The sequence below is a fragment of the Pelodiscus sinensis genome, chromosome 2, assembly GCF_052426305.1.
Source record: "Pelodiscus sinensis isolate ZL-2025 chromosome 2, ASM5242630v1, whole genome shotgun sequence".
Lineage (NCBI taxonomy): Eukaryota > Metazoa > Chordata > Testudines > Trionychidae > Pelodiscus > Pelodiscus sinensis.
The window spans coordinates 3360180-3374463 of record NC_143053.1 but is presented as its reverse complement, the minus strand read 5'-3'; the positions used below and the strand labels follow the sequence as shown (position 1 = coordinate 3374463).

At 55.4% G+C, this 14284-nt stretch overlaps 1 protein-coding gene across 5 annotated transcripts in view; it reads left to right on the top strand.

Moving 5' to 3' along the window:
- RECQL4 (RecQ like helicase 4) overlaps positions 1-14284 on the top strand; it is a 41162-nt gene that overhangs the window by 17508 nt on the left and 9370 nt on the right. For all 5 annotated transcript variants that reach the window (XR_012901158.2, XM_075919954.2, XM_075919951.2 and 2 more), the window contains 9 exons: positions 3099-3228; positions 4667-4789; positions 9132-9269; positions 10019-10111; positions 10359-10495; positions 10918-11001; positions 11630-11818; positions 12337-12519; positions 12976-13171. Coding sequence is in view for 4 of the 5 variants with exons in the window: in XM_075919954.2 (XP_075776069.2) it covers positions 3099-3228; positions 4667-4789; positions 9132-9269; positions 10019-10111; positions 10359-10495; positions 10918-11001; positions 11630-11818; positions 12337-12519; positions 12976-13171 (1273 nt within the window). In the remaining variant the exon portion in view is untranslated. The remainder of the gene's footprint in view (positions 1-3098; positions 3229-4666; positions 4790-9131; positions 9270-10018; positions 10112-10358; positions 10496-10917; positions 11002-11629; positions 11819-12336; positions 12520-12975; positions 13172-14284) is intronic.

Below are 14284 nucleotides of genomic sequence, written 5' to 3'. Positions count from 1 at the left end.
CTTTCTTGAAATGTGGCGCCCAGAACTGGACACAGTACTCCAGCTGAGGCCTAACTAGTGCAGAGTAGAGCGGCAGAATGACTTCACGAGATTTGCTTACAACACACCTGTTGATACAACCTAGAATCATATTTGTTTTTTTTGCAACAGCATCACACTGTTAAGTCCTGCAGAAAGGGACCTATGGGTCATACTGGACCACAAGCTAAATACGAGTCAATAGTGTGACAGTGTTGCAAAAAAAAGCAACCATGATTCTGGGATGCATTCATGTTGTGAGCAAGACACGAGAAGTCATAATTCTCCTCTGCTCTGCGCTGATTAGGCCTCAGTTGGAGTATTGTGTCCAGTTCTGGGCACCACATTTCAAGAAAGATGTGGAGAAATTGGAGATGGTCCAGAGAAAAGCAACAAAATTGATTAAAGGTCGAGAAAACATGAGCTATGAGGCAAGGCTGCAGGAATTGAAAGAATTGGGCTTATTTAGTTTGGAAAAGAGAAGACTGAGAGGAGACATGAGAGCGGTTTTCAGGTATCTAAAAAGGGTGTCACAGGGAGGAGGGGGGGAGAATTGTTCTCCTTGGCCTCTGATGACAGGACAAGAAGCAATGGGCTTCAACTGCAGCCAGGGAGGTTTAGGTTGGACATTAGGTAAAACTTCCTAATGGTCAGGGTGGTAAAACACTGGAATCAATTGCCTAGGAAGGTTGTGGAATCTCCATCACTGGAGATATTTAAGAACAGGTTGGACAGACACGTGTCAGGGATGATCTAGATCAGTGGTCCCCAACCTTTTTAGGTTGTCGGGCGCCAGGTGGCGTGGCCGTTTGCCCGCCGCGTGCTCGGGGGCGGGGCGCCCCCCTTGCCGCGCGCTCGGGGGCGGGGCGCCCCCCTTGCCGCGCGCCCGGGGCCGGCGCTCCTCCCCCCGCCGAGTGCCACGCGCCCGGGGCCGGCGCTCCTCCCCCCGCCGAGGGCCGCGCGCCCGGGGCCGGCGCTCCCCCCCGCCGCGTGCCCGGGGCCGGCGCTCCCCCCCGCCGAGTGCCGCGCGCCCGGGGCTCCCCCCGCCAAGCGCGCTCCCCCGCAAGTGCCCGTGCGCCATGTGCCTGGGGCCAGGCCAGCCCCGAGCACCTGGCGGGCGCATTGAAATGCCCCCGCGGGCGCCATGGCACCCGTGGGCACCGTGTTGGGGACCACGGATCTAGATGGTGCTTGGTCCTGCCGTGAGGGCAGGGGACTGGACTCGATGACCTCTCGAGGTCCCTTCCAGTTCTATTGTTCTATAATTCTATGACCTTTTTAGCACCCAACATGACAGCAGGTGGTGCCATACACCCAACTGAGCTACCTAGGTGCCTTACCTTTGCCACCCAAAGACACCAGTTTGCCAGTGTCCCAAGCTTACACCCCCACTGGAATGAGCCCCAACATTATAGTGTCTTGCACTCCCCTGGGATCTTCACTCAAAGGCTCAAGGGTTTAGATAAAGCATAAAGCAAGTGTATTACGATTTCAAGTGATTATAAATGAGAGCAAACAGATCAAAGCAGGTTACCAAGTAAATAAATCCGCTAACTGAGCCTGTTTCCATACACAGGCTAGAAACGCTGTTAGCCTAGGACCAGCGCTTCTCCTAGTTCTGTCTGTTCCTCAGGTATTGCCACATGTTCTCTTGTGTGGGGAGTGAAGCGAAGAGCTGATGTCACTTCCCATCTTATATAGAGCTTTTCCGTATGGTGGGAGCCCTTTGTTCCAAACTCAGGTTTCATTCCAGGTATCAAAACACAGGTACCAAAATGCTATGCTCCTATGTCCATCTCCACCTCACTCCAAGCGTGTACATTTTTAATATATAAGGCAGCACCATCTCCCTTTTTTCCCCACCCGTCCTTCCTGAGTAAGCTGTACCCTTCTATATCAATATTCCAATCGTGTGTATTATCCCACCAAGTTTCTGTGATGCCAACGATGTCATAGTTGTATTTATTTATTAGCCCTTCCAGTTCTTCATGCTTATTACCCATACTTCTTGCATTTGTATATAGGCATCTAAGATACTGATTTGATCTTGCCTCCCAGTTCTGCCTTGTCTTGAATAGGTCTTTCACAACCAGCTGTCTAGAGTGGAAGTATCTTGCTTAGTGGGCGTCACCCAGATGTAACTGCATGTGACATACAGATAGTCAGTCAGTATTCCTAGCTTCAGATACCAAAATGATACACCCACACAAATAGGATAGTGCTATTCAGCAAACTGCCACTTTTCCATAGACACCTCACAAGACCCGTCTTATACAAACTGCTGCATAATGACATCATCATCATACCATAATCTTACCCTTTGGAAGAATATGGGGGGCAGGGTCACACTGGACTTCAGCCCCAGCCCAGAAATCTACTCAGCACTGAAACAGCCGCACAGCTGATCCCTGTGAGCCCCTGTCGGTTGGCCCAGGCCAGGCGGGGTTGTTTTCTTCGCTGTGTAGACATACCCTCGATCTAGTTGGCTTAAAAAGGAGAAGATTCAGGAGTGACCCAGTCTATAAGTACCTAGCTGGGGAACAAATATCTGATGATGAGCTTTTCAGTCCAGCAGAGAAAGGTGTCACGAGAAACCCGCAGTTGGAAATTGAAGCTAGACAGCTCAGGCTGACAATCAGGAGTATGTGTTTAGCAGGGACGATAATTAGCCACTGGAACAAGTTATTGGAAGTTGTGGTAGAGTCATTCCTAGCAATTTTTAAATCAACATTGGCTATTTTTCTAAAAGATCCATTCTCGGGATTATTTTGGGGAAACGCTTGCTGAGCGAGCTACCCAAAAGTCAGTTTCCATCCAAAGTCATTTCTAGCCTCCCATTATCTGCGGTTTCAAATGAATTCATTTTTCTCCGTTGCTTTGCCTCATGGCCTCGCAGTGGTGCTGTGCATTGCTACACACCTGCTGACTGCCATCCCTGGGGGTGGTAACTTTCCCAGGAGCGATCCCTGACGGGTGTGGAGATGTAGGAGGTCACTGTGTCTGCTGACCTGCCTGTGTCTGAGGGGGTTTGCTTGGCTTACAAGCAAGGCCCTGGCTTAGGCATGCGGGTCCCTTTACAGGTGTGGAAGCAGAAGTGGCAGAAGAAAGGCGAATGGTTTGGAGGAGGTGGCAGGTGCTTCGACAGAGGCTCAGATACCTGCTTCAGATGTGGCGGAACGGGGCACTGGGCCTCGGAGTGTAAGGGCAAAGGTAAGGCTTTTACCTCCCGCGGCCAGCTCGGCCTACCTGAAAAAGCAGCTGGCCCCATCACAGAGTCCTGCACGGGGGTCAGAAACTGCTGTACAAACCAGGATGCTCTGCTAGGCACAACCATGCTTGGCAATAGTAACATTTTGGGGTTTTGACTCAGCTGGGGGCATGGCAGGGCACGTTCCCAGATTTTACTTTCATTGCACAAGCAGGTTTGGTTATAACGTTCCACCCACTTTACCTTTTAACGCTGGATACGTTACAGCAGCAGCATAAGCTAAGTGCTAGCTGTGCGACCATGAAGGAGAATCCAGCATAAGGCCTAAGGAATGCAGAGAGCCTGCCGCTGTGGAGACTGCTGCTTGCCAGAGGCAAGAGGTAACTTTGCCAGTGTCATCACAGTGGGAATCTCTCCCCTCCGCTCCTGCTGGTCTCAGGGCTTGGCCTTGGCGGGGGAGAACCTCCTATAGGAAGAGACTGAAAAGACTGGGACTGTTCCCCTAGAGAAGAGAAAAATGGACAGGGAATGGCTTAGAGAAGGGGATCAGGAGCGTCTGCCATCTATGTCTCTCAGCACAGGAACAAGGGGACAATCAGTGATATTGAAAGGTGCGAAACTGATAAAAAGAAAAATGTTTACAGAAAATGTAACTAGGCTGTGGAACTCCTTGCCACAGGATGTCCGTGTGGACGAGAGCGTGACAAGACTTAAAAAAGGGATTGGGATGTCTATGGAGAACCAGAGATTCCAGAGTTAAACAGTGCATGTAAAAGCGATGCATTGGAAGGGACATCAGACCTCCTGCTTCAGGGTTCCAGCCAGTCTGAGCACTAGAGAGCAGGATTGTCACATGACTTACACCTTCCTCTGAAGCAGATGATGTTGGTCAGAGATGGAATGCCTCTGACCTGGCACTTCCAGGGTTCCTATGAAAAGAGACTGGTCTGAGAAGTGTTTGCCGAGGCCACCAGTTGGCAGAGAGCTAGAGATTGGGTCTTAAGAATCATTTCATGGTCTCGGGCCCATTTTGCCGTTTCCCTTCCACTTTAGCTAAATGTCCCACAGCCTGTTCTGCCTTGAAACTCGCTTTGGTCCTCTAGCCTAGGCATTAGTCCGGAACTGAATGTAGCCAGGTCTGGACCTTGGGCCTGTGCGATATAAATCCCCAAATGACAAACACACTGTCCAGCGCTGACCTAAACCCTCCCTAAGTCGGCAGGGTCGTGTATCGGTTTCATTTCTTTCCAGCAACGTTGCGAGACGTGTAGGGATCAGGCCGCTGAGCGTTGCTCTGCAACCCGAGCACCGTTGGCTGTAAGCGTGGTGACTGTTCTGGGCTGGCAAGTTTACATGCTGGGAGAGAGGCCCAGGTGTTCGGAATCCCCTCCCTCCCATGACTGCCACCCCTCTAGGAATCAGCCCTGTTCTGCCTTGCAGGCCCCGCCCCTGCTGTCGACTCACGGCTGGAGGAAACCAGTGAAGCTGTTGAAGAGGAGACGCCATTACCCACTCTGGAAGAAGTGGCCCGGATGACCAACACGGCTTACAGCAAGATCTCAGGTGAGACTCCAGTGGCACAGAAGTGAATTATCCAGGATGCATTAACAGGAGTGTTGTGAGCAAGACACGAGGAGTCATTCTTCCGCTCTGCTCTGCGCTGGTTAGGCCTCAGTTGGAGTATTGTGTCCAGTTCTGGCCACTGCATTGCAAGAAAGATGTGGAGAGATTGGAGAGGGTCCAGAGAAGAGCAACAAGAATGGTTAAAGGTCTAGAGAACATGAGCTATGAGGGAAGGCTGAAGAATTGGGTTTGTTTAGTTTAGAAAAGAGAAGATTGAGGGGGGACATGATAGCTGTTTTCAGGGATCTAAAAGGGTGTCTGTCATATGGAGGAGGGAGAAAACTTGTTCATCTTGGCCTCTGATGATAGAACAAGAAGCAATGGGCTTAAACTGCAGCAAGGGAGGTTTAGGTTGGACCTTAGGAAAAACTTCCTACCTGTCAGGGTGGTGAAACACTGGAATAAATTGCCCAGGGAGGTTGTGGAATCCTCATCTCTGGAGATATTTAAGAGCAGGTCTTACTAATTTGTTAGAGTTCTTTGAAGGGGTTAACAAACATGCGGATAAGGGGAATCCATTAGATATAGTATACTTGGATTTTCAGAGAGCCTTTGACAAGGTCCCTCACCAAAGGCTCTTGTGTAAATTACATGGCCATGGGATAAGACGGAAGGTCCTTTCATGGATTGAGAACTGGTTAAAAGACAGGAAACAAAGGGTAGGAATAAATGGTGTCCCCCAAGGGTCAGTCCTGGGACCAATCCTTTTCTACTTAGTCATAAATGATCTGGAGAAATGGGTAAGCAATGAGGTAGTAAAGTTTGCAGATGATACCAAACTGTTTAGGATAGTCAAGACAGAAGCAGACTGTGAGGGACTCCAAGAAGATCTCACCAAACTGAGTGATTTGGCAACAAAATGGCAAATGAAATATAATGTGGATAAGTGTAAAGTAATGCACATCGGGAAAAATAACCCCAACTATACGTACAGTATGTTGGGGGCTAATTTGGCTACGACAAATCAGGAAAGAGATCTTGGAGTTATCGTGGACAATTCTCTGAAAACTTCCACACCGTGTGCAGCGGCGGTCAAAAAGGCAAATAGGATGCTAGGAATTATTAAGAAAGGGATAGAAAATAAGACACAGAATATCTTACTGCCCCTGTATAAAACTATGGTACGCCCACATCTGGAATACTGTGTACAGATGTGGTCTCCTCACCTCAAAAAAGATATTTTGGCCTTGGAAAGGGTTCAGAAAAGGGCAACTAAAATGATTAGGGGTTTGGAACGGGTCCCTTATGAGGAGAGGTTAAAGCGACTGGGACTTTTCAGTTTAGAAAAGAGGAGACTGAGGGGGGGATATGATAGAGGTCTATACAATCATGAGTGGTGTGGAGAGGGCCGATAAAGAGAAGTTATTTATTAGTTCCCTAAATAGAAGAACTAGAGGACACCAAATGAAATTAATGGGTAGCAGGTTTAAAACGAATAAAAGAAAGTTCTTCACACAGCGTGTAGTCAACCTGTGGAACTCCTTGCCAGAGGAGGCTGTGAAGGCTAGGACTATAAGGGTATGTGTACACTACCCCGCTAGTTTGAACTGGCGGGGTAATGTAGGCATACCGCACTTGCAAATGAAGCCCGGGATTTGAATTTCCCGGGCTTCATTTGCATAAGCCGGGCGCCGCCATTTTAAAATCCAGGCTAGTTTGAACCCCGTGTCACGCGGCTGCACGCGGCACGGAGTAGCTAGTTCGGATTAGGCTTCCTAATCCAAACTAGCTGTAGTCCTCATTCCACGAGGAGTACAGCTAGTTCGGATTAGAAGCCTAATCCGAACTAGCTACTCCGTGCCGCCTGTAGCCGCGCGGCACGGGGTTCAAACTAGCCGGGATTTAAAAATGGCGGCGCCCGGTTTATGCAAATGAAGCCCGGGAAATTCAAATCCCGGGCTTCATTTGCAAGTGCGGTATGCCTACATTATCCCGCTAGTTCGAACTAGCGGGGTAGTGTAGACATACCCTAATAGAGTTTAAAGAGAAGCTAGATAATTTCCTGGAGGTTAGGTCCATAAAAGGCTATTAGCCAGGGGATAAAATGGTGTCCTTGGCCTCTGTTTGTCAGAGGCTGGAGAGGGATGGCAGGAGACAAATTGCTTGATCATTGTCTTCTGTCCACCCTCTCTGGGGCACCTGGTGCTGGCCACTGTCGGCAGACAGGATACTGGGCTAGATGGACCTTTGGTCTGACCCAGTACGGCCATTCTTATGTAGGTTAGATAAATGTCTATCAGGGATGGTCTAGACAGTATTTGGTCCTGCCATGAGGGCAGGGGACTGGACTCGATGACCTCTCGAGATCCCTTCCAGTCCTAGTATTCTATGATTCTGTGGTCCCTTGCTCCCTGGGCAAGCCCACATCAGGGAGGGCATGTTTGCTTTGCTCTCCCGTGGTGTCTAGAGGCTGGTTGTGCAGTAGCCAGGCGATCCCTGACTTGCTGGAAGGTTAAGTACTTCTCAGCAGATTTGTAGCTGCATCTGCAGAAGGAAAGCTGAGGTGGGAGCTCAGAGAGGTGCATGTTAAACAGGTAACCAGGCCAGGCCAGGTGAAACGGTGACCTTCCTGGGAATAGCAGCAGTCTGGACTGTCACCCGCTGGTAACCTTAGCGGTCTGTTTCCTTTTAATTGAATTAGTCTGCAGCAGCGAGAGCCAGAGCCCGGTTCAACTCCCTCTTCTTTGGCTTCCAAAGAGCAAACCTTCCCCAAATGTCCAGGCGGTATTGTAGGTTAAAGAAAGCAGGGAAGAATAAACAGCCGAGTTATTCTTCCAGGAGAGCGCGCCGTGTGTGTCACCTCTGAACCTCCTTGCAGCAGCTCTGAGAACAGAAGGCCCTTTTCTCTGCAGAAAAGTGCATCACACTGACTGCCAAAGCCCCCCCTTTTGTAGAATCCTAGTCCAAGGGCTGGAAGAGACCTCAGGAGTCATCGAATCCAGCCCCTGGCCCAACGCAGGGCCAGCCCCAACTAAGCCATCTCAGGCAGCCTTTCCCTCTTTCCAGGAGGCCACAGTGTTGTATGGGAGCTGGTCCGCTGCATGCGAGGGAGTTTGTGTGTGGTGGTGCCCCCATGGCTTCAGAATTTGCAGACACTTAAGTCCAAGCCTAGCTCCTTCCAGCCACAGCACAGCCTGGGTTATTATCTGGTCACTCCTGTAGCCTCCTGCGCTGTGTCTAGTCTAAACCCCTCTGTCGACAGAGAGATGTAAATGAGGCACTTCGAAAGTGCAAATGAAGCGGGGATTTAAATATCCCGTGCTTCATTTGCATAATTGTGTCATGGCGCTCTTTCGAAAAAGCGCCATTTCGAAAGTAAAACCGCGGTCTAGACATGGTTCTTTCAAAAACGGCAGGCTTTTTCGAAAGATTCTGTAAACCTTTCCCGTAAAGCCTGCCGTTTTCGAAAGAACCGTGTCTAGACTGCTGTTTTACTTTCGAAATGGCGCTTTTTCGAAAGAGCGCCTTGACGTGATTATGCAAATGAAGCGTGGGATATTTAAATCCCTGCTTCATTTGCACTTTTGAAGCGCCTCATTTACATCCCTCTGTCGACAGAGGGGTGTGGTCTAGACACAGCGCTGGAGGCCAGCCAGGGATATCTGGTGATCAGTGGGATCAAACACAGCAGCTGGGCCTAGCCTGGTGAGTGTGGACGGACGGACGGGGTGACTCCTCTGTGGCCAGGAGGATATCGCCCCCAGAGCCGTGTGCTCTGTCTATCCCTGCCCTGGGCTGAGGCCTGGCCAGGCAAGTGAAAATGATACAAGTGCGTGGGATCTTTGGATCAAAGGAGCTACATAAAGTGCCCTGCAAACACTGCAGCAAGAGCGAGAGCACAGAGGCACCGTGCATGGGAATCATTGCGTCTGCCTCTGGGGTGGAACATAACAGCTGCTTACCAGCCTACAGCCGCACCTCCTGACAGGCTAGGGCAGGAAGCGAAGGAGAGTCCTGCCTCTAGCTAGACCCACAGAGGGAATTGAGGGAGGTAGAAAATAATTCCCCAGGTTTGCATTTGAGCAGGGCACTGGGGTTAATATCCCAGCTCACAAAGGGTCTTTAATGGCCAGAAGGGGTCAGAGTTTCTAGCCTGGGGCTATTGTGCGTGCAGGCGGCTCCGGCCGCACATGGCCTCCCCCATACTGCGCTGGGGCACTGTACTGACCAAGGGGAAAATGCCACACCTAGGGTGGCCAGCGCCTTGGATTTCCTCCCAGCCAGTGCTGTATAACCCTGGCGGGGGTTTCATTGGCTTGTCCCCGTTCCTTTCCATCCCCAGTGGAGAGCAGAAGCAGGCCTGAGAGGGCTGGCGAGGAGGAGTTTGACCTGCACGTGCAGAGGCCTGTGTATGAGCCCCCTGCTCCGCCCCCACCCATGGAGCCTCTCTATGCGCTGGGCCAGGATGGGAAGGTGAGAGGTAAGAAAGGCAGCTCTTGCGAGTGACTGGGATTACGGTGAGCGTGCGCTGGACCCGCCTTGGGTGCACGGGGCCTCTCTTGTGCAAACCTGCCTCCCTTTGCCGCAGGCCCCGACCCAGGGGTGTAGAATTGGCTTCCTGAACTGGGCACATGGCTCTCCGGGGGCCCTGGTGCTACTCGTCTCCAGGAGCAGCCCTGCCACGGTGGAGGGAATGGGGAGCGCGTCGCCATGAGCAGCCTTCACATTCGGCTCCTGCCTGTTCCCCTCAGGGAGCCAGAGGGGCAGCCGTGCTAGTCTGGATCTGCAAAAGCGACAAGGAGTCCTGGAGCACCTTCTAGACTGACAGACGTGTTGGAGCAGAAGCTCTCGTGGGCAAAGACCCACTTCATCACACGCATCGACCAAGTGGGTCTTTGCCCACAAAAGCTTCTGCTCCAACACGTCTGTTAGTCTAGAAGGTGCCCCAGGACTCCTCGCCGCTTTTCCCCTCAGGGAGAACCGCTCTGGCTGTGAATAAAACCCGACGCCTCCTGTTTTAAGCCATAGACCGGGCATCGCTCCCAGACCCAGGCGTCCTGACTCCCAGTTCTTCCTCTAAGCAGTAGCCTCCCTGCCTTCCCAGAGCGCAGCTAGAAAGCGGGGATCCGAGTCCATTCCCTGCCCTGCCTGCTCACTGCCTGTGCGTGTCGCTGGGCTTTGCAGCCGGCAGAGCCCTCTGCTGATGCATGTGTGTCTCCACGCTGGCAGAGAGCCCTGCGGAGGTGTTTCAGGCTCTGGCCGAGCTGGGATACAGCGCCTTCCGCCCGGGCCAGGAGCTGGCCGTCATGAGGGTTCTCTCAGGTAAGCCGTCTGTCTTTCCCTGCAGCAGGTCCTTCCTGCTGTCCCCACCCACGCCGGAACGGGCATTCCTGGCACAAGGTGGCTGGGGCTAGCCGCTTGTCTAAAGGGGGTGAGCCCCGAGAGCGCTTCCCCCAGACCGTCCCAGCTGGGTGGAAAGGCACGAGCCCCCCTCCATCTCTCTGCCCCCTTTCCATGCCAAACCCATGGATGGCAGCTGCTGACCCTGCTGCTGCCGTTTGCGAGCCAGGTCTGTCCACGCTGGTCGTCCTGTCGACGGGGATGGGCAAGTCGCTGTGCTACCAGCTCCCGGCCTACTTGTACGGCAAGCGCTCCAAGTGCATCACCCTGGTGGTCTCCCCGCTCGTGTCGCTGATGGATGACCAGGTAAACGGGATGTGGCGTCGGCCGCAGCCTGGCTGCATCGGCTCCTTCTCCCTCGCCCCCGACCCCCACCTGATCCCTTTGAAACGAGGAGCCTGATTGTTGACTTCAGAAGCAGGAATGGGCCCGATTCTGTCCCTCCTTTATCCTGTCCTTCATCGGCCCCTCACCCCCGGGGGTGGTACGTCCGGGAATACGTATATCTCCTCTGCAGAGCCATCCCGTTTCCAGGGCCGGGAGAGGGGGTGGCCGGGAACTCTGCTCTGCTAAGGGCTCTGTCCTTTCTGACGTGGGAGGCAGGAAATCCGAAGCCTCTGACACAAGGTTTGCAGTGGAGCGTGGGCTGCTGGATCTGGAGTCTGGAGCCAGCCCCCGCACCGAACTGCCGAGCATTGAGGGGGGCGTGCCCTGCGCTTCGTTCCCAGGTTTCAGGGCTGCCCCCGCACCTGAAGGCGGTCTGCGTTCACTCCAACATGTCGCAGAGCCAGCGAGAGGCTGCTATGGAAAAGGTGGGTTGCTTGGGATGGCAGGACCCTTCCCGGAGGAGCTGGCTGAAGGGAATACAGAGCACAGGGTGCCTTGGCCTGGGGGCAGGCTGCTCTGTGCAGTGCGCTGTCCGTTCATAGGCGCCGAGCTGGATCTTGTCTAAGGGATGGTGACGCTCACTCGCCTGCTGGCGAATGGGAGCCGGTGGGGCATGTCCACAGATGTCGGGTGGGCTCGCCCTTGGGCGCTGCTTGTCTCCCTGTGGCGAGGTTCTGATTGAAATTCACCCGACCGTACTCCAGAGCAACGGGCGTGTGTCGGCAGCCCTGGGCCTTGCTCGCTGGGCCTGCCTCTGGCTGGTGAGGGGAACAGGGACATGCCCGCGCTCTGCAGGCACACCCGTAGGGGAGAGGGCCAGCCCGTTACGGTGCGGATTGTATTGGCGGCTTCTGGGGTGCAGGATCTGACCTGAGAGCTCCCAGCTCCTCGCACTGAGCAGCCAATGGAGGGGGGAACCTTCTAGCCCTCCCAGCTGGGCCGGGTTGGAGTTTAAGGGAATCCCCTGAGCTCCCCCCGGAGTGTATTTCTGGGGCGGGGGCTGGGTAGGCGTACCTCTTGCGGGGGAACGCTCCTGACGCTGCGTGTCCGCAGGTGAAGGCAGGGAAGGTGCACGTGCTGTTGCTCTCCCCGGAGGCCCTGGTGGGCGGGGGCGGGGCGGGGTCCAGCTGCCTCCCCTCTGCCGACCAGCTCCCGCCGGTGGCGTTTGCCTGCATCGACGAAGTGCACTGTGTCTCCGAGTGGTCCCACAACTTCCGCCCCTGCTACCTGCGGCTCTGTAAGGTACGCCGGGCGGGGGATGGGCTCCCTGGCTCCGCATGAGACGCCTGCCTGTGGGGGTGGGGAGCTGGCCGAGGCTGTGAAGACCCCCCCTGCCCATGTTAGACGCAGCAATGGGACTTGGGGTGCTGGGGAAGGGACTCGGACGTGGCTAATTCCCTGCTGGGAACCGCACTCTGACCCCTGCTCCGCTTGCCTCTTGTGGCCCCTTCCCGAGCAGAGCGGGGCAGTGGGGAGGGGGAGGGGGAGAGGGTGGGAAGGGGCTGTGCCCCACATGGCGCACCATTACCTCTTGTGGCCCCTTCCCGAGCAGAGCGGTGCAGTGGGGAGGGGGAGCGGGTGGGTAGGGGCTGTGCCCCACATGGCGCACCATTGCCTCTTGTGGCCCCTTCCCGAGCAGAGCGGTGCAGTGGGGAGGGGGAGCGGGTGGGTAGGGGCTGTGCCCCACATGGCGCACCGTTGCCTCTTGGCCGGGAAATGCCGGCGCCTGTGTTGGGGAGTGACGGCTCTTCTCCCGGCAGGTGCTCCGGGACCGCCTGGGGGTGCGCTGCCTTCTGGGCCTTACGGCCACGGCCACGCTAGCCACAGCGCAGGATGTGGCCCACCACTTGGGCATCCAGGAGGAGGAGGGGATAGCCGTGCGCTCCGCCGCCGTTCCCCCAAACCTGCACCTGTCTGTCTCCACGGACAGGGACAAGGATCAGGTAGGGAGGGGGGCAGGGCTCTCCGGGAACTTGCAAGAGACCTGCCTGGCTGTTGAATCACTGGGGCAGCTTTCTGCCATCTCTGAATCCCTGCTTGGGGGATCACCCTGCAGTCTCCGCTCCGCACAGGACCCGTCCCTGGACCCGAGCGGTTGCGTGGTGTTCGTGGGAGCCGTGACGCGGCTGCCAGGTGTGTCTGGTCTCTGAGGGAGCAGGAAATGCTCCATGGGGCTAACTGGATCCGCTGGGGCACGGGGCTGTCTGGGGCTCTATGCGGCGCAGGGAGCAGAAGTCCCCAGGGATGGGCTGGGGGCGTGTCCGAGGGAGCGGGCCATTCTCCCTGCCTTCCGGGGGCTCCGAAACGCAGGGGAGGGTTTTCCGGCCCTGTGAGAGGTGCAGGTTGCCTTGAGAAGCTCGTCGGGAGGGGAGACTCATTCTCTCTTTGTGTGATCCCAGGCCCTGGTCTCGCTGCTGCAGGGAGAGAGGTTTGGGGGCCTGGACTCGGTCATCGTTTACTGCACCCGGCGAGAGGAGACGGCCCGGATTGCGGCGCTGATCCGCACGTGCCTGCAGGGCGTAACGCTCCGGGAGGCCCCGCCGGCCGAGGAGCAGCACCCTGCCGAGAGCGCTGGGGAAAGGAAGAAAGCCACAGGTAGGGGGTGTCCTGGCTGGGCTGTTCTGCAGCTGCAGAGAGGGACGCATGAGCCTGCCCCTCCCTGAGATTCGAGAGCCCCTGCCTGGAACGTCCGTCATAGCAGGACGCTGGAGCCCAGGAGCCTGCTGGGATGAATTGTCGACAGGAGGAAGCTGCCTAGGACACACAAGGCTTCCCACGAAGGCTCAGGCCACTGGGCCCTTGAGTTCAGTTGAGTGCCAACACCTCCTGCGTCAGTGGAGAGTGAAACTCACTTCCCTCCCCCCCCAGTGCTGGGTCCCCACCCTGGCTGTCCAGGGCTGCACGTGGGCGGGGCAATGCCTTCCCCAGCTCTGTCAGCAGCAGATGCGTGGCTGTTGCTTGCCCCGTTATAGACGGGGGGCGGGGCTAAACCACGTCAGGTGCTGCCACGTCAGAGAGGCTCACAGGTGTCTTCAGTAAAAGTCATGGACAGGTCACGCGCAGTAAACAAAAGTGCCCGGCCCACGACCTGTCCCTGACTTACTATATCCCCGACTAAATCTTACAGGCTTGGGGGTGGGGACGGCCCAGGAGGTGCTGCAGATACTCGGGGGGAGGTGTGCCGGTGCTCAGACCTGGGCCCCCTGCAGGGCAGTGGCTGGGAGGCTCCCTACTGGATCCCTGGAAGCTGTGACAGGTCCCTTCCTCGGCTCCTAGGGGGCGGGTGTCTCTACACCCCGCCCCAAGTGCTACCTCCTCAAATCCCATTGGTCAGGAACTGTGGCCAATAGGAACTGCAGGGAGAGGACTTGCAGGCAGAAACAGCGCACGCAGCTGCCTGGCCACGCTTCCACGTAGGAGCCGAGGGAGGGGGATGTCTCTGCATCCCAAGAGCCTCCTGAAGTAAGTGCTGCCCGGAGTCCCCCTAGCCCTGGGCGCATCCGACACCCAGACTCCTGCTGCTGGGGGATGGGGGCATGGTGGCTGGTGCAGCTGGTCCAGGGGCTGCCCCATTGCTCAGGTGGCTCCTGGGCCAGCCACGTGGGCTGCTGCAGAAGTCACGGAGGTCCCAGAAAGCCACAACCCGTGATCTCAGTGCGGGAGGCGCAGCCTTGCACGTGTGATGCCAGGAAGTTGCTTTGGGCAAGG